The 19578-nt window shown below is 41.8% G+C and overlaps 1 protein-coding gene across 3 annotated transcripts in view; it reads right to left on the bottom strand.

Annotated features, from left to right (window-relative positions):
• SYT7 (synaptotagmin 7) overlaps window positions 1-19578 on the bottom strand; it is a 415280-nt gene that overhangs the window by 150113 nt on the left and 245589 nt on the right. The window contains exon 4 of one of the 3 annotated variants that reach the window (XM_044270329.1): window positions 598-813. The exons of 1 other annotated variant lie outside the window; for it this stretch is intronic. In XM_044270329.1, coding sequence (XP_044126264.1) covers window positions 598-813 — 216 coding nt within the window. Of the gene's footprint in view, window positions 1-597; window positions 814-19578 lie in introns of those variants that run through there. One more of the 3 variants, XM_044270330.1, reaches the window with a different exon arrangement.

Consider the following 19578-nt stretch of genomic DNA (forward strand, 5'->3'; position numbering starts at 1 on the left):
TGACCAAAAATAAGGATGTGGAGATAAAGTGCTATTATACTGTACATAAGTATATGTGCTGTAAAACTTTCTTAAACTATTTTATTACTCTGGGTTTTTTTTATTGTACATGGTCAACTACTGTACCATCTCTATGGAAGTATGTTCTCCTCCTATGTATCTTGTTGTAGGACCTAGGAATATTCATGGTGTTGGTCCTGAGAAGAGGAGCAAGAGATAGACCCACGCAGTCTCTTTTTTTTTTAAAACATGGCGCATTAAGATGTTGACAGTTGTCTAAGGAGACAATTTCCCTGAATTTCAGGGTATTTTAGTATTCTGTTTTTCTTTTTTGTTTTAATTCTACATGGTCAACTACTGTACCATCTTTATGGAAATATGTTCTCCTCCTATGCATATTATGGAGTTGTAGAACCTAGTACTATTACTGGTGTTGGTCCTGGGACGAACAACAAGAGATAGACCCAGGCGGTCTCTTTTTTAAACCTGGTGCCTAAAGATGTTGATCTAAAGAGAAGGAAGTTGGGACTTCAACCTGGTGCACTGATTTAGTTTATGGCTTTTATGAAACACTTGTTGAACTTCTCTAACACTCACTTGTTTTTGAGATTCCCGGACGCCAAGTGACTCTGAACGGTGTGCCAACGACCTCTTCCTGGTTTTCCCAGGCCTGGTTCGCTGTGATGGCTTTGGGAAGACATACTGATCTTCATGCTTTCATTTCGAAACTGCTTGTCCATCATCCGGCCATCTTTATCCAATAAACCCGAGGTGCCGCATGCTGCTGATTTACTACCAGACAATACGGTACCACTGAAATATGCCCACGTGCAAAGAAAGGACACGCAATGTGAAGACAGAAACACACAGTGGAGGGAAAAACGTATACACACATGAAGACACCAGGAAAAAAAAAAGAGAGAAAGAGGGATAGGTCAGCTCTGCAAACCAATAGTCTAAAACAACATATACAAGATTAACTTGAAGCATCTTTCGTTAGAAGAGGGAGGAAGACGGCAGCCCGGGAATGATGACGGTAAAAAATTCCACATCTCAAGAAACAACATAGGGTTAACATGGAGAAAATCTGTTGGGAAAGGCACCAGACAGCTAGCCAGCCACAGGAAGAAAGAGGCGTGTTAGTGAATCAGACCACACAGTGCGGATGTAGAGCACACTCTGCTATAACGGGCAACCCTTCCTGGCATTAAATGGAAAAGGAGGTGAGGCGAGGGGAGGCTAGATAGGAGGCGCATCCCTTAGTGGAAGCTAGGATGGGTTGCTCGTCTCCATGGCTTATCCGCCCATGGGGGTGAAGTGGAGCGAGGGTTATAGGAGCAGGTGGGAGGAGGCGTGTGAGAGGAGTTAGGGAGTTGTACATACTCACTACATACGACCATACCAGGCAATAGAAAGACTCACTTGAGGGCCAGCCTTGGGTCACCATAGGGGGCGTAAGGTGAAATGTTTAGGATAAACTCCTTTGGAGGGTAAGAGCTCCATTTCTGGTGGGCTGTGCTGTCATTGTTATTCCAAAAGTCTTTGTCTAGATCACTAAATTGGCAGAAAAAGAGAAAAAACAAAAAAAGAAATACTAGAAAAAGCCTGAATCCCTGGTATGGAGCGAACGAGGAGGAAGGGAGTTAATGTCACATAGCGGCCTACGAGTGTAGGGAGAGACATGGAAAGGAGAAAGACGTTTGTTTGTTAATTAACGGATCCAGGTTCTCTGGAGGAGAGGAGGGAGGCAAGAGTTTAATATAGTAAGGTTGAGCTGGCAGCACAGAGCGAATCCATAAAGCTGAAAGAGAGGGAGGCAAAAAAAAAAAAAACATTGATTATGTCACTGAGAAGTCTCTCCTCTTCCCACTCCTTTTGGTTTTCCCTGGTTTACTTGTCATGAACCTAAATTAATTACCCTCCTTCGTGCCACCATCATAGCCCTCAGATGCTGAAGACATAGGTGCTTTTAATGAAGTGGGCCTAGAGGCTGTGCCAGCAGTAGAGGACGCAGTGCACCCTAGGGTCACAATTCCTTTGTGTGAATAGGTTGCATTGTAGGTAAATGTTGATCCAGGGCTGACCCTCTTACTCATTATAAAATTGCAAGATACTCGCTCACCGTACCCCTTAAATGGATTTTCTCAGGCACTATACATAGAAGCTGCTCTAATTGCCGTGGGTCAGAAAAATTATTTCAGGAATCGGCCGTTGATTCACCCTGAGTTCCGCATCAAATTGCCTGCTTAAATACAATGCAAAATCCTGTAATCTCAAGGATTGTCATTTGAAATCCCCGAACCCAGAGGGCTTACTAGAAAAAAAAAAAAAAACGAGCGTTACGCAGTGATTTCACCCACCGAGAATAATGAGCTTACAAGATGATTTGGGCGCGATAGGATCAGACTCTGCCAGCCTGGTTACGTTTTTATTTCATTTCTTAATTGTGGCTCCTCGGTGATTGCTTGTTTGCGGTAAGATACTTTTGTTTCATTGATGAGGAGACAATGATGTCTCTGTTATTATACAACGAGCACATAATTAATCAACCTCAAGAAAGCAGGAGCGGGCGGCAGCAGATAACACCTAACTGGAGAAATATTTACTGCCACTTGCTTTGTGACTTGAGATGAGCACATTTTGTAAAACTCGATTTGGGTCCGATTCGGCCAAATCGACTGTCTTATTCATTCCGGGTTCAGATAAATTCGACCCGAATCTAAACTTCTCAGATTGTCTGGAAAAGTTTCTCTCTCACTCTCTCTCCTCAATTTTTCTGAATCAAAAGAATCACACAAAATTCTGAATCAGGAAACAAGAATTTCTTTTAAAAAAAATTAGGAAAATTTTTAGAATAGTTTCACTCATCTCCATTCGTGACTTGAGATGAGCAAATTTTTTAAAACTCGATTTGGGTACGATTCGGCCAAATCGACTGTCTTATTCATTCCGGGTTTAGATAAGTTCGACCCAAATCTAAAGTTCTCGGATTGCCTGGAAACATTTCTCTCTCATTCTCTCTCTCCCCAGTTTTTCTGAATCAAACTAATCACGCAAAATTCAGATTCAGGAAATTAGAGTTTTTAAAAGAAAATTCAGAACAAATTTTATCATCTTTTTGCTCATCTCCATTTGTGACTTGGAGGTATACGTTGATGATTGCTAATGTCACTATGTCTCCACAACACCATAAAGGGGAATGTCTAAATATCTCTACCTTGCAGTATCCTAAGATTTTGGAAATTAGAATTTTTTTTAAAACATTTGGGTCAAATTTCTGAATCGTTTCGCTCATCTCCATTTGTGACTTGGAGGTATATATTGATGATTTCTATCAGGGTGGGCCATTCATATGGATACACCTTAATAAAATGGGAATGGTTGGTGATATTAACTTCCTGTTTGTGGCACATTAGTATATGTGAGGGGGGAAACTTTTCAAGATGGGTAGTGACCATGGCGGCCATTTTAAAGTCGGACATTTTGAATCCAACTTTTGTTTTTTCAATAGGAAGAGGGTCATGTGACACATCAAACGTATTGGGAATTTCACAAGAAAAACAATGGTGTGCTTGGTTTTAACGTAACTTTATTCTTTCATGAGTTATTTACAAGGTTTTTTTTGTTTACAGCCATTGACATGTCGCCGAGGTTAACACGTGCAGAGCAGATAGAAATTGTGTTGATGTCTGGTGAACGCAGTAACCGGGTCATTGCAGCAGATTTCAATGCAAGACAGCCTACGAGACCACCCATCTCTCATGCTACAGTTAGCAAACTGCTTGCTAAGTTTCGTGAAACTGGTTCAGTGTTCGATTTGCCAAAATGTGGACACATGAAATCTGTCACTAATGAAGAAACATCAGTGGCTGTCCTAGCTTCATTCAGCAAGAGCCCACAGTGTAGCACTCGCCGCATGTCACTGGAGAGTGGCATTAGTCGAACATCCCTTTGGCGGATATTAGCTACTCACAAATGGCACCCTTACAAACTCCAGCTACTGCAGCATCTCAACGAGGATGACCCAGATCGGCGCACTGAATTTGCAGAATGGGCAAAACAAAAATTAGAACAGGACCCTCAGTTTACGTAGAAGATTTTGTCCAGTGATGAGGCAAACTTTTATGTGAATGGTGAAGTTAACAAACAAAACCACCGCTATTGGTCTGACACTAACCCACATTGGATAGATCCCTCCAAGACTGTTGGAACAAAAATTTTTATGGTATGGTGTGGTATATGGGGCACAAAGATAGTGGGGCCATTCTTCATCAATGGAAACCTCAAGGCCACTGGATATGAGAAATTGCTACATGATGATGTGTTTCCCTCTTTATGCACTGAAGCTGGCACTTTCCCTGTTTTTCCAGCAAGATGGTGCACCACCACATTATGGGTGTCAGGTCCGAGCATTCCTAGATGAACAGTTTCCTGGAAAGTGGATTGGTCGTCGTGGGCCAGTTGAATGACCCCCAAGGTCTCCCGATCTGACCCCCTTAGACTTTTATCTTTGGGGTCATCTGAAGGCAATTGTCTATGCTGTGAAGATACGAGATGTGCAGCACCTGAAACTACGGATACTGGAAGCCTGTGCTAGCATTTCTCCTGGGGTGTTGCTATCAGTGTGTGAAGAGTGGGAGAGGAGGGTTGCATTGACAATCCAACACAATGGGCAGCACATTGAACACATTTTATAAGTGGTCAGAAACTTGTAAATAACTCATGAAAGAATAAAGTTACGTTAAAAGCAAGCACACCATTGTTTTTCTTGTGAAATTCCCAATAAGTTTGATGTGTCACATGACCCTCTTCCTATTAAAAAAACAAAAGTTGGATTCAAAATGGCCGACTTCAAAATGGCCGCCATGGTCACCACCCATCTCGAAAAGTTTCCCCCCTCACATATACTAATGTGCCACAAACAGGTAGTTAATATCATCAACCATTCCCATTTTATTAAGGTGTATCCATATAAATGGCCCACCCTGTAGTATCAGTATGTCTCTACAAGACCATATAGGGGAATGCCTAAACAGCTCTACCTTGCAGGATCCTAAGTGCTCATTGGTTTTGAGAAGTTGATGATCAATACTACCCCATGCAAAAACTGTAATTCAAAGGTTTGTGACTCCAACATGAAAGCCCTTCCTATGGTAAGGGATATGGACCAAGGAATCCAGGCAGAAGCCCTGCAAGAGAAATGCCTAAGAGCTGAAATTGTGAGAATCTAAATACAGAAAAATGTGATCCTGCTCTTGCTTCCAGTACTGCAAAATTGGAAACGTTATAATTAATGCGTGGCATTTGTAAAGCAGAGATATGTGGGCTGTTCATTTCCCCTCTACCTTTGCCTCACTTACAGATATATTATAGAACTTATGCTACAGAGGCTTAAAGCCAAATAAGAACTGTCACAACACGAGGCATGGAAACTGCACTTTGAATTATTTTGATACACGTTAGACAATTTGGGCAGCTCTTGGGATAGCACTATTGATTTTTAGCACAATAATATTGGGTATAAAGGGCTATGGATATGTTTGGGGGGCAATTGTTATTTAGCTTTTTTGGACTAAAATTCTTTTTGTCAATTGGTCTTTAAAAAAAAAAAATCTACAGTTTCTCTTCTACAGCTTTCACTTTAAGTTCATTTGCAGAAAAAAATGGCTTTCTGTTTTACACTGAATCCGTCAGGGAGCTGCTTGGACAGCTTGATTTGTAGCCCTTATCTCTGAACTCTTGAAAGCTCGTAAACACTCATTTAAGCTTAATTATAATAAGGCGTATAATAATACTGCTTGAATGAGTATGAGCTGCCAGGAGTTTAGAGATAAGGGCTACAGATTGGGCATTCAGAACAGCTCACTGACAGATTCCATATTAAGCAGAAAGCCCAGTAGCCTGCAAATTCTAGTTCATAAAATGAAAGCTGTAGAAGAAAAACTGTTGAAAATTTCTAATAATAACCACCTAAAAATATGATTTTTAGCCCACGATGAGTGAAATGCAATAATTTAAAACAAGCCCTCAAACCCCTTTAAAAGATTTCCTTTAAAGGGTTTTCCAAGATTTTGATACTGATGACCTCAGGATATGTCATCAATATCAGATTGTTGGGGGTCTGACACCTAGACTCAGCTGTCTGAGAGGCACCATCACTCCTGTGAGTGCCCTGGCCTTCTCGCAGCTTACCTAGTACAGCGCCATATAATCATGCATCTGTGCTTGGTATCATGCTCAGCTCCATTGAAGTGAATGGCACTGTGCTTGGTAAGCTGTGAGAAGGCTGCAGCGATCACAGAAGCACCGCTGCCTTCTCAAATAGCTGATCAGCGGGGGTCCCGGGTGTTGGACCCCCACCAATCAGATACTGATGATACTGATGGCCTTTGATACTGAGAATAGGTCATCAGTAGCAAAATTTCAGAAAACCCCTTTAAATCTGATTAGGACCAACCTCTGCAATTACATAGATTCCCACTGTGTGTTCCAGTTTCCTCTCACACTCCATAAACATACTGATAGGTTAAATGTCTTCTTATGAAACTAGCTCTAATGTGTGTCTCCTACGTGCACTTAAGCATCTGAGATAGGGACATTAGATTGTGAGTCTAATGGGGACAGAGACTGATGAGAGTTATTATATTTCATGTACTGCACTGTGGTGTTATATCAGATGCAAGTAAAATAGTAAATATAATCTTCCTGGTCTTCTGGTTCAGGCATAGAGGTCATCCATTTTAGAGGTCATCCATTTTAGAGGTCATCCATTTTAGAGGTCATCCATTCATCCATTTTAGGTGGTAGAAGAGTGGCGACAAACACTGTACAACTGGCAGTGTTAGCTCGGAGGGTATCACTGGCGCGACGGACTCAGTGGTACATTAACAAAAAGTAGGTGACAGATAGCAAGGAGTATGACTGTAGGATCAGACTACAGGATTTCTTTGTAGTCTGTAACCATGGAGATTTATAGATCTAGCTAAGACGTATTTAATTGAGACTGTTTACAAAGTTTCATATTTTTACATTTTAGATGAAATGTATCAATAAATAGGTTGCCATGGTGGACAATTTGCTATTATAATCAACATTGGTCCTAATCTTGCAACATTTTAGGGGGTTTCTTCTTCTAGATCCTCTAGTGAATAGTCAATTGCTAATATATTCTCTGTAAAATAGAGCAAACAGACATGTTCTATAAATTCTTCTAATATTAACACCTGCCTGTCAGTAGTCACCCGTTTGTGAGGCCAAAGGTGTTGTCTCTACAATATTGAGCACAGATATTAGATCTGAGGCTCGTTCTTCTGTCAGGAAGGGATCTCAGGGGTTGTTAGATGGTCCTTTGCTCTTAGGAACCCGAATGGGCCACACACATTTTGTAACAGGCTCTGGAGATGATTAGATATGACTGCAGACCATCTCTGATCCTTCTTCTCAGCCCTGTCAGGATCACGCTTGATGAAGCTTTGAAGCCAGTTGGTACCGCTGAAAATTTAACCAGAAGTTCAAAGGCTCCCTTCGGACATTTTCCTGTTCTGTGCCACAATTAATCCAGCAATTTCTCTTGTGGGTACCACTCTCCACAGGTCTTCTAAAGGCAGGTCTTGAGGTCTTCTCAATCCATCTCAACTCGAAAAACAGTGTACCCATTTCATTACCAAGTCAAAGAGGCCATTCGTGAGCAGTTGCAGTAGAGCGGTTTTCTATTTAAATTTGACCTTATACTAAATACCTTATTACCGAAAATTCTGTTGGGAAATTTGATATTGTAACTTGCATACGCCCATACAAATTCCCTGCTAATTCCATTAGCAAAGATGAAAGATCAGTATTTACCCAACCCTTTTAAAAAATATCTTTGCAGTCCAGCTGACAACATTACACGGGTATATGGATATTTAACAGAAAATAGGACGCACAGTGGTTTCTGCAATGCCATCTTTGTCTGGTCAGGATGAATGCCTGGAACCTTGCAGTCACTGGAACCTCTTTTAACTATTACCGCTATAGAAATATGTCCATGTCCCCAGGATTCAATCATTCTATTAATGTTCTGTAGCGTGTTTGACACCGAAGGATTTCTTCTGCAGCTAATACAAGGATATTTTTTTTTTTTTTTGCATCAATCTGGTGTCGGCTCCCATAGGTAGAGGACCCATGTCTCCTGCAGTTAACTCTTTCTACTGCTACTGTATGTATCTACACAGCATGTATAACTGTTCAATAAGCCTATAATGACCTAACTAATCCAAACTCTGGGGGCAATGACCAGTGTTCTTGGACTGTAAGGATAACAATTATAGATGAGTAAAAAATTTGGAAATTCGACCAGAATTTTTAAAAAGTTCTGATTCTAATGAACCTGAATTTCCTGTTCAGTAGAATCGAAGAGAGAAAGATGGAAAGAGAGAGACAAAAGAGAGAGAGGGGGAGATAGAGAGGTGGATAGACAAAGACAGAGAGACAGAAGAGAGGGAGAGAGAAGGGGATAAAGGGAGAAAGAAAGATTGAAGAGAGAAAGAGAGGGAGATAGGGAGAGGAGAGAGGGAGAAAGAGAGAACAAGAGAATGAGAGACTTTTCCAGGCAATTGGGTCATTTTGCAGTACCTCGTACCTGGGGGCTATCTGCAGTTGTTTAATATGTTATTTATGTATGTACACCAGGATGAAGAGAATGTTTGGCAGGGACATGGTTAACCATCCTGTTTCTCCAATCTTGGTAGGAGTGGGCTGGTTCTGCTTTATGCCAGGAAGGGGAGTTCTAGCTAGGAAAGTGAAGACGAAGGAATCTTGTCCAGTTGCTCCTACTCCTAGGGTGTTAGGGATCAGCAAGAAATCCAACTCTCCCTTGAGACCACTAGTCCAGAGAGACTGCAAGAATACTAAAACTCCAGGAAACCTCAAAAGCTACAGCATTATACAGACAGCAGAGTGACCAGCAAGCCACAGCTTAACAGCTACTGCAGGTGAGGGACTATGGTTCAGACACCCATCACCTAAATAACATCCAGGACAGACAAACTGTAAGCCTTTGTTACACAGTGGACACCTATATCCACAAGTGTCATCTTATATCTATTAGACAGAAGTGCAAGAGAGAGCCTATCTGAGGTGCCCAAAACACTTATCCAGCTACCATACCTCATTATCTAGGGGCAGAAACTGTACTTTGTACCTACTACTGCTGTATGTACTACAAGTTACATTTTGCACTCAGGAAAGAGAGACTTTTATTCTTTTACTTCTGGCCTGATTCTTCAAACCACCTTTCCATTGGACCAATCACCAGGGAGCAATGGCCTGAGGAAGTACACCGTGACAATCTAGGATTGCTCCAAACAACATTTCATTGTATTGTACATTGTATTACATTGTATTGTACAGTGACAATAAAGGCATCTTACTCTTACTCTTATACAACATCTTATCAGTGCCACTACTACTCCCATCCTTTGCACCGGCTCCTCAAGGGCTTGCTGCAATTTCCCACTTGTTTCAAATTTATTTGGACCTGAACCTAATCAGCTGGCCGATTCAGCTGAATTGGACCAGATTTTTAAGAAATTTGCACATCTCTAATAAGCGCATATCGGTTCAAGAGATTAAAGTCATTGTTAGTAGCATGTAAAGCACTAAAGCTGCCCAATTACACAATGTGCCCGTAACCTTCAATTCATAACATTAAAGTTCAAAACATCATAAGTCCAACTAGTTCAAAAACAACAGAATCGGCTTCGGGGGAAAAGCTCTTTACCGACTCCAAATCTGTCAATCAGAATAAATCCCTGGATCAACAGCCTATTCTCTATTACACATAACTTGCATTTTTACTGTATATTTCTCATGAAAGGCATCCAGGAAACTCTAATGCTCTCTCACGTTATCAGAGTTCCATAATCTTAGCGCTTTTACAGTAAAGAATGCTGATAGTAAATACTTCTATGTTTGAGACACAGTAAATAACCACCTGTTATGTAAAAAGATATAAAAACCTCACCCTTAGGGCTCATTCCCATGATCGTATGGCCGTCATTCCCGTGTTGCGGACCACAAACAGCAGGTTGGCAATACTTGGGCACCGGCCATGTGAAGTCCATGCTGTGGATGCAGACCCATTGACTTGAATGGGTCTGCGATCCGCAAGATACGGCAGAAGATCGGACATGTCCTATCTTTTGCAGAGCAGAAGAATGCATCAGAAGCCCATGAAAACACTCAGGCGCCCTTCCATGGGCTTTGGGGTCCGTGCCAAAGATAGGACATGTCCTATCTTTTGCGGATCGCTGACCCATTCAAGTCAATGGGTCCGCATCCATACCACAGCGTTTGCATGACCAGTGCCCATGCATTGCGGACCACTATTTGCGAACCACAGTACAGGCATGGGGACAATACGGTTGTGTGAATGAGCCCTTATATTGATCTTTGACATGTTTATGTATAGTGATTAGTATTCTCCTAAGTCCACCTTTGAATCTGATCCGACTCTGCTATATCTTTTGTGTTTTCTGATGGTTAAAACTTTACAAAAGTAGTGGTTTAAGTAGTCATTTTGCACAGACATAAACAAGCCAAAATGTGCATCTATTACCCTACAAATGTATCCCATGATATCACTGGCCTTAGCAGCAGCTCCCTGGCAGTACAAGTTGCTAGTGCTACAGTGCAGCTTGCTGATGACTATCATTCCCGAGTTTTTTTCGTTGTAATTTTTATATAATATTTTTCTCTTCATTGTTTAAGTGAATGGAATAGAATCAAATATGGCCGATCTTTTCATTTCTCAGTAAAAATGTAATATACATGGCTGGAAATTCTGATTTATTATTAATCATTATTAATGTATCTGGTATTATAACTGGCACCTTGATCATAGCACCTATGTATTTTCAGAAGGTCAAGCACCTGTAGCACTTTGTGCTATGTTTGTTAGAAGTCTAGCTTTTATTTTAAAGGGGTTATTCCATATTTTATGTAAAAAATGAGAATTCGACACCATATAGTCCATGATCTCTTTCTAACACAGCTAGAGCCAGTCCTGTACCTCACATGGTTCCAGAGATCTCTCCATTCATTACACCAGTTGCTTTGCTAGATTTATTTCAAGCTGGCAGCTCAGGGGGTGTGGCCTTTCTGCTTCAGCTGCTTTCTTAGGGGGAATGTCCTTTCTGCTGCAGCTCTCTCTTTGTAACTATCACAGCTCCTAAAAGTAGATACGGCTGGTGGCAGTTGTAGAACTGAACATCTGCAACCAGCTCAGCCAGGAGAACAGAATAATAAAGAAAAGTGCAAAGAGCAGGTGATGCGATACGGATAGAGTAACTCAGTGGCAGGGGCGGGTTGGCCATAGACCTTACAGGGAAATTTCCCAGTAGGCGAATGCTCACGGGACCACCTGAGCCCTTCTCGTGGCCAGCAGTGGAAGTTTTTGGGGATGTATTTTGTGATGGACTGTTCTATTTTGCTCTGTTGGGGCGGTATAATGTGCCACAATATGGTATTGCTTCCATCAATTTGGAGCCGACTACAAAACAGGGCCACTTTTAGTCATTTTTCCAGGGCCAATTTAAGTTCCCAGTCCGCCCCTGCTTATATGCAATTAAAAAAATAACTATTCAGATCCAGGAGCGGCTTTGAAAAATGTGGACTCTATTTTTTTCCAGGGACAATCCCTTTAAGTAACCACATTTCTGTGCAAGCTCACACACCACATAACACCAATTGCATTTTTAAATGGATATGCATCTGTGTGTTCAGATTACTTTATAATATCCAAGCTCTGAAAATCAGGCAGAAAAGCATTGCCGCCCTAGTAAAACTGACAATTTTCAATTAGATTTTTAGCAAGCTGTGTGTATGGATGTTGTGATTTCTCGGATACATCTGGCATGGCATGGTGCCAAAATCCTCCCTATTCCCCAGGAAGCTGTCTCTTTTACCCATCCGTAACTTAGAGGAAAAATTTTCGATTTCATAAATCTCTTGCCGTGTCCTTAAAGTAGAATTTTTGAACAGACAGTAATGGATCTGCTATTTTTACAATATGTTTACATGAATCAATGACTAGTTCTCATTATCGTACAGTATATACACGCCTAATCATCTGCTGCAAATCCACGACTAGTATGTTCCATGTCCCTCCCAGTAAATCAGGAGCATTCTCATCTGAGACAACTATGTCTGATGGTTTTTCTTATGGGGGCAACATGGGGTCTGGTGGGGTCCCTTGTGGGGACAACCTCATTATTGATCCTATCCTAAGAAAATCCTATCCTATGGTTCCTGTGACCAGCCTTACAGTCACTTATGGTGATTTAGGATCCTAATGCAGACAGATGACGCATGACCACAAATCCATTTTAGTGCAATATTTCCTACCTGTAGGTAAGTATCATAAATAGCAGGGCTAGAAATACTGGGATTTCATAGCACCGTTTACATGCCATATGTCATCTCTTAGATCAGACGTACCAATGCTCCTGTCTTCTATACAGTTCTATTCAGACGGACCACTGGGAGAAAATAGTGTCACATAATCTATAATGAGCAAATTACGGATCCCGCAGTCGCAATCCTGTACTGCCAATGACAGCTCGGTTACAAGAAACATACAATTGACACATTTAAAGTGTAGAGCGAAGCACGAAAGATTACGCAGCCGAGGAAGATGACGCATAAGACAAGCATGACTATAGAAAGGGGGGGAAAAAAGGCATAAAAGCAACACAAAGCCTTAATGCAAAAGTTGAAAATTGAAAATATTAATATAAAATAACAATATACAAATTAGTACTTTAAATGAAAAAAAATGATAAATCATCCATCCATCCAGCTACGCAATCAACCAAACGTCCAACCAACCAATCAATCCTCGCAGACAGAAGAAGGTAGGTCGCTGTTACCTTGATATACTGGTGCTTAGAGCCATTATTGGACAGAATGGTTCTCTCAATGGCCCTGAGCTGTTGTGACTCTATGATGCTTGTGTCGAAAAATATACCCTGAGATTTGTGAGGAGCGGCTCACACATCACCCAGGAAGTCATTACCCCCCTAATCACCATGTTTAACTCCTCCATGCAGCATTGTGTGGATGGCACTGGTATACTATGATGCATGACTAAACAAGAGCATCCACATTAACCGTTTGGTGGCCAGAGTTCAGTGCCAGCTGCAGATCTAAGCCTCTTGCATGCAGCTGGCTGGGAATCTCAGGAGCAATTAATATTGATATTAAGCAGTGCTGATCTGCTGTGTCTGAGGGCAGCCATTTCTACCCAAAATAGCCATATTTAATGATGCCCGTGGCAAAACAAATGCGTCACTGCACAGGAGACTAAATAAAATGGCTTGTGTCAGCGATAACATCGCACTCTATCTGTTGTGCGAATAAAAAAAATAATCGTGTTATACAGATTAACTCCTCGGGGCTCTGTACGCCAAAGCCAAGACTGGTATAAAGGCTAGGTTCTGCAGTCTATCCCAATGAAGACGTTATGTATCGTAGAATGATTAGTACTGGACGGATTGTTCTTCAAAGCTCATATTGTTGTGGCTTTAGAGAACGTGGGGAAAAAAATATGGGGGGTATAAAGAGACCTTAGGGTCCCAAGGTTAAAAATAAATGGGGTCTGCTGGTTCATTCCACCCTTAATCGTATTGCGTACCGCATTTGCGCAATACAAGGGCTCCGGAACAGAAGCACGGAATGGTTTCGGCCCATACTTCCGTTCTGCAAAAAGTTAGAACATGTCCTATCTTTTTGCGGAACGGGCGGATCGCGGATCCATTAAAGTGAATGGGTCCGCGATCTGCTGCGGCTTCCCCGCGGTTGGTGTTCGTGTATTGAGGCTGGCAATTTGCGGGCCGCAGCACGGGCCACGCGGCGCACACATTCTAAGAGTGACATGGAGGGACTGGAAACAATTGCTTCCAATGTTTGATAAGGTTGCTGTTCCTATGGAGAATAAGGGTGCGCATCTTAAAGGGTCCTAGAACAGCACTATGGTCTGTCTCTATAAGATCTTGTTAAAACAGTCCATTTCCTAACGAGCAAGGGGCACATAACGAGCAGGTAGGGTCCAAAAATTTAAAGTAAATGGGGTCTCCTTGTTCATTCCACTCTTAAAGGGGTCGTCTTACTTCAGTAAGTGGCATTTATCATGTAGAGAAAGTTAATACCAGCCACTTACTAACGTATTGTTATTATCCATATTGCTTCCTTTGCTGGCTGGATTCATTTTTCTATCACATTATACACTGCTCGTTTCCATGGTTACAGACCACCCTGCAATCCATCAGAGGTGGTCGTGCTTACAGAATATAGGAAAAAGCACCAGCCTATGTTTCGGCCACCAGAGAGGCTGATGCTTTTTCCTACAGTGTGCAAGCACGACCACCACTGATGAATTGCAGGGTGGTCTGTAACCATGGAAACGAGCAGTGTATAATGTGATGGAAAAATGAATCCAGCCAGCAAAGGAGGCAATATGGACAATCACAATACATTAGTAAGTGGCTTGTACTAACTTTCTCTACATGATAAATGTAACTTACTGAAGTGAGACTATCCCCTTTAATCTCAGCATAAGAGGGATTAGCACTTGTTTGTGACTTGGAGGAACTGGAGATATACTCTTCAAGGTGGCTGTGCCTGTGGAGAGGAAACAGAGGACAATCTGGGGCTATCCTGACCTAGGGGATGCATCTTAATGGTTCATGCAACAACCATATGGACTACCTCTATAAGATCTTGTTAAAACTGTTAGCTTACAGCAATATTCTCTTCTCTTGATTAAAAGGAATGTATAAAAAGAGAGAAATGTCCAAAGGTTAAATGAATGGGGTCTCCTAGTTTATTCCACCCTTAATTTCAGCATAGGAGGGATTAGCATTTGTTTGCGACATGGAGGAACTGGAGATATACTCTTCAAGGTGGCTGTGCCTGTGGAGAGGAAATGGAGGACAACCTGGGGCTATCCTGACCTAGTGGACGCATCGTATGGTTCCTGTAACAACCATATGAACTGCCTCCATAGGACCTTGTTAAAACTGATAGTTTACAGCAATCTCTTGATTAGGAGAATGTCTAAAGACTAAAAAAATTGAGTCTTCTGGTTCATTCTGCCCTTAATGTCAACATAAGAGGTGTCAGCACTTGTTTGCAATATGGAGGGACTAGAGACGCTCCATCCAATGTTTGATAAGGTTGTTATGCCAGTGGAGAGGAAACACTGGCTAACCTGACCTAGGAGACACATCGTAATGGGTTCTATAACGTATGGACTGCCTCTATAAGATCTTGTTAAAAAAGCAAGTCGTTGTAGCCAGTGATGAGCGGCGAGGGCAATATTCGAATTTTCTATATTTCACGAATATTTGGGCGAATATTCGTCATATATTCGTGAATTTGAGAATTTGTGATCTCGTCATTATTTTTTTGATTGAGAAAATCGTCAATAGGAAAATTTGCAATAAAAATTTGCGAAACGAAAATTCGCGATCAACACTACTCCTAATGTCAAAGGTAATGCAGCCTTCTCATTGGCCTACAAGCAAGAAGCAGTGAGGGATCATGGGTACTGATTCATTTTATTATTTTTATATTTGCGATTATGAAGATATAGCACTATATTCTAGATATTCGCAAATTCTCTAAATGCTAATATTGTCAATAAAAAATTTACGATTAGAATATTCGCGATTAGCACTATTTGTAGCTCCTTCATTTAGAAGATTGTGGGTGACCCACCTATCTGAAAGTGATGACACCTATCCATATGTCATTCCAACTTCTTTTATACTAAATGCTGATAAGGCCTCATGCACACGACCGTAGTTATGGACCTTATCCGAGCCGCAGTCTTTGCAGCTCGGATGCGGACCCATTCACTTCAATGGGGCCGCAAAAGATGCGTACAGCACTCCGTGTGCTGTCCGCATCCGTTTCTCCGTTCCGAGGCCCCGCAAAAAAAGAATATAGCATGTCCAATTCTTGTCCGTTTCTTGTCCGTTTTGCGGACAAGAATGGGCATGTCTACAATGGGCCGCCTATTCCATTCCGCAAATTGCGGTTTGCGGACCCCAAAAAATGGCACGGTCGTGTGCATGAGGCCTAATATGTATCACATTCCAGGGTTATGGTCATCAGTTAAAAAATCTCAGAAAACATTTATTAATTATGAGCAAGAGAAGGTACCACAGGACACAAAACCAAATCTAAAAGCTAATTAGAGAATATTGAAATATTTTATTTTTGGTTCACTAGCCAGTTCTTAAATTTATATTTTAAAGTGAACCTACCCTTCAAAGGCGTTTAAAATCATTGTACAACACGGAATAGCTTTTAAACTAGGTAGGGCCAATTACAAATTCCTTCATTAGGCAGAAGAACATCACCTTTTGACATCACCTAGGAATTTTTTCAACCAGTTTATCTTGGACAAGCTTTTCTGGTTTTACTACAGTAATACAGAAAATCATTTTTCCTTATAAGTTAGCTCAGTCACTGTTTCCTTTCCAAATGCCACCACTCTAAGCGTTGTGCGAGCCTCAAAATAGTTGCAGTCTATAAGCAGGTTTATTTGACGAGCAGTCAGTTTTATATTACAATGATAAACTAGTCTACTAAACATTGACTACTCATGGGTGGTCATTATGTGATTCAGGTAGAGTTATAAATTATGGCAGCAGATAGCACACTCTAGATATGTTTAAATCTTCGGAGCACACACATCTAATTTTGTGGTCTTCTGACACCGTAGCATAGGTCTTAGGTGGGATTCATGCATACGTACAGTACAGACCAAAAGTTTGGACACACCTTCTCATTCAAATAGTTTTCTTTATTTTCATGACTATGAAAATTGTAGATTCACACTGAAGGCATCAAAACTATGAATTAACACAGGTGGAATTATATACATAACAAAAAAGTGTGAAACAACTGAAAATATGTCATATTCTAGGTTCTTCAAAGTAGCCACCTTTTGCTTTGATTACTGCTTTGCACACTCTTGGCATTCTCTTGATGAGCTTCAAGAGGTAGTCACCTGAAATGGTTTTCACTTCACAGGTGTGCCCTGTCAGGTTTAATGAGTGGGATTTCTTGCCAAATGGGGTTGGGACCATCAGTTGCGTTGTGGAGAAGTCAGGTGGATGCACAGCTGATAGTCCTACTGAATAGACTGTTAGAATTTGTATTATGGCAAGAAAAAAGCAGCTAAGTAAAGAAAAACGAGTGGCCATCATTACTTTAAGAAATTAAGGTCAGTCAGTCCGAAAAAATTAGGAAAACTTTGAAAGTGTCCCCAAGTGCAGTCACAAAAACCATCAAACGCTACAAAGAAACTGGCTCACATGCGGCCCGCCCCAGGAAAGGAAGACCAAGAGTCACCTCTGCTGCGGAGGATAAGTTCATCCGGGTCACCAGCCTCAGAAATCACAGGTTAACAGCAGCTCAGATTAGAGACCAGGTCAATGCCACACAGAGTTCTAGCAGCAGACACATCTCTAGAACAACTGTTAAGAGGAGACTGTGTGAATCAGGCCTTCATGGTAGAATATCTGCTAGGAAACCACTGCTAAGGACAGGCAACAAGCAGAAGAGACTTGTTTGGGCTAAAGAACACAAGGAATGGACATTAGACCAGTGGAAATCTGTGCTTTGGTCTGATGAGTCCAAATGTGAGCTCTTTGGTTCCAACCACCGTGTCTTTGTGCGACGCAGAAAAGGTGAACGGATGGACTCTACATGCCTGGTTCCCACCGTGAAGCATGGAGGAGGAGGTGTGATGGTGTGGTGGTGCTTTGCTGGACACAATGTTGGGGATTTATTCAAAATTGAAGGCATACTGAACCAGCATGGCTACCACAGCATCTTGCAGCGGCATGCTATTCCATCCGGTTTGCATTTAGTTGGACCATCATTTATTTTTCACCAGGACAATGACCCCAAACACACCTCCAGGCTGTGTAAGGGCTATTTGACCATGAAGGATAGTGATGGGGTGCTGCACCAGATGACCTGGCCTCCACAGTCACCGGACCTGAACCCAATCGAGATGGTTTGGGGTGAGCTGGACAGCAGAGTGAATGCAAAAGGGCCAACAAGTGCAAAGCATCTCTGGGAACTCCTTCAAGACTGTTGGAAGACCATTTCATGTGACTACCTCTTAAAGCTCATCAAGAGAATGCCAAGAGTGTGCAAAGCAGTAATCAAAGCAAAAGGTGGCTACTTTGAAGAACCTAGAATATGACATATTTTCAGTTGTTTCACACTTTTTTGTTATGTATATAATTCCACATGTGTTAATTCATAGTTTTGATGCCTTCAGTGTGAATCTACAATTTTCATAGTCATGAAAATAAAGAAAACTCTTTGAATGAGAAGGTGTGTCCAAACTTTTGGTCTGTACTGTATATGCCATCTCCCTGATGGACCTCTGGAAGTGAGGTAGTTAAGGTTTGAGTCTGTCCCCGTGTGCGCTCCTCTTGGTTGCAGATCTAAATTAGGTGCTAGGAATGCTATTCTGGAGAACACTTAGCATGAGACCCTTAATGACACAGAGACATACAGAACAAAGTGACAGCTTGACCTTCACAAGGGACACAAAGGAAGAAGAATCGATATGCTATAAGGCAGCCGGGTGTCCTTTATCCACATGCCTCAAGAAATCATAGCCTAATTAATAACCCCCACTCCAATTCCCACCCAGGCACACTCTCGCCTCTCCATATCTGATCCCAACTCTTGCTTTGACAAAGAGGAACAAAAGAAGCCTCTACTAAGAAGATGGTGGAGAGCAGAGTGATAAGAGCAAGTGCTTTCGAAAAAAGCAGCACGTGTCAGTAGGGAAATAAGAAATGTGAGCGTACAAAATATAATCTCCTTGTCCCAGTGCTCATATCTTCTAAGATGAGATGCAGCACTCCCACCGCGCAATCTAAGAACATGCAGTTTGTGGGTCAATGCAGGGATATGGGCATTTCAAGGTCAAGTGATCTATACAGAGCGGAAATCACAGGGTGGAGACATATCTTAGCTACGTTTGTCACTTTAGCAAGGAGACATTCAGAATAATGTTGCATACACCCTGTAGAGAGAAGCATTCAAATTAGATGAGTGCCCATCTAAAAAGATCTATGAACCCAGCAAAGTTTGCCTTATTTTAACCAGCTGTTGCCATTCGGCTGCTTATAGGTTTGCACTGGGTAAATCCAGAACATATGCGCTTCAGGTGGATGAAATGTAGCGTTTAGGAAAGTGCTTCATTTTTGGGTTGTGTGGAACTTTTTTGAAGAGGTTGTTGAGTTGGCTTCTAAGGATCGTTTCGTGGCATGACTGGATTCTCCTAGGATCCTGCACATTCTAGGGACAATCATCCTCGCAGGTCTCCAAATCATGGTGCCAGCTCAACATGCAGAAAAAGCCTGGAGATGCCTGCTTGGCCAATCACTGCACAACCGTCTCTGCTGGTCTCCACGTTCTGGTGCTGGCTTGTCAAGCTGAAAATGTCTGCTTAGCCTAGCAGACTAGCTGAGGCAGGTAAACACTGCAGCCAGTGATTGGTTA

Source organism: Bufo gargarizans, chromosome 10 (genome assembly GCF_014858855.1).
Source record: "Bufo gargarizans isolate SCDJY-AF-19 chromosome 10, ASM1485885v1, whole genome shotgun sequence".
Lineage (NCBI taxonomy): Eukaryota > Metazoa > Chordata > Amphibia > Anura > Bufonidae > Bufo > Bufo gargarizans.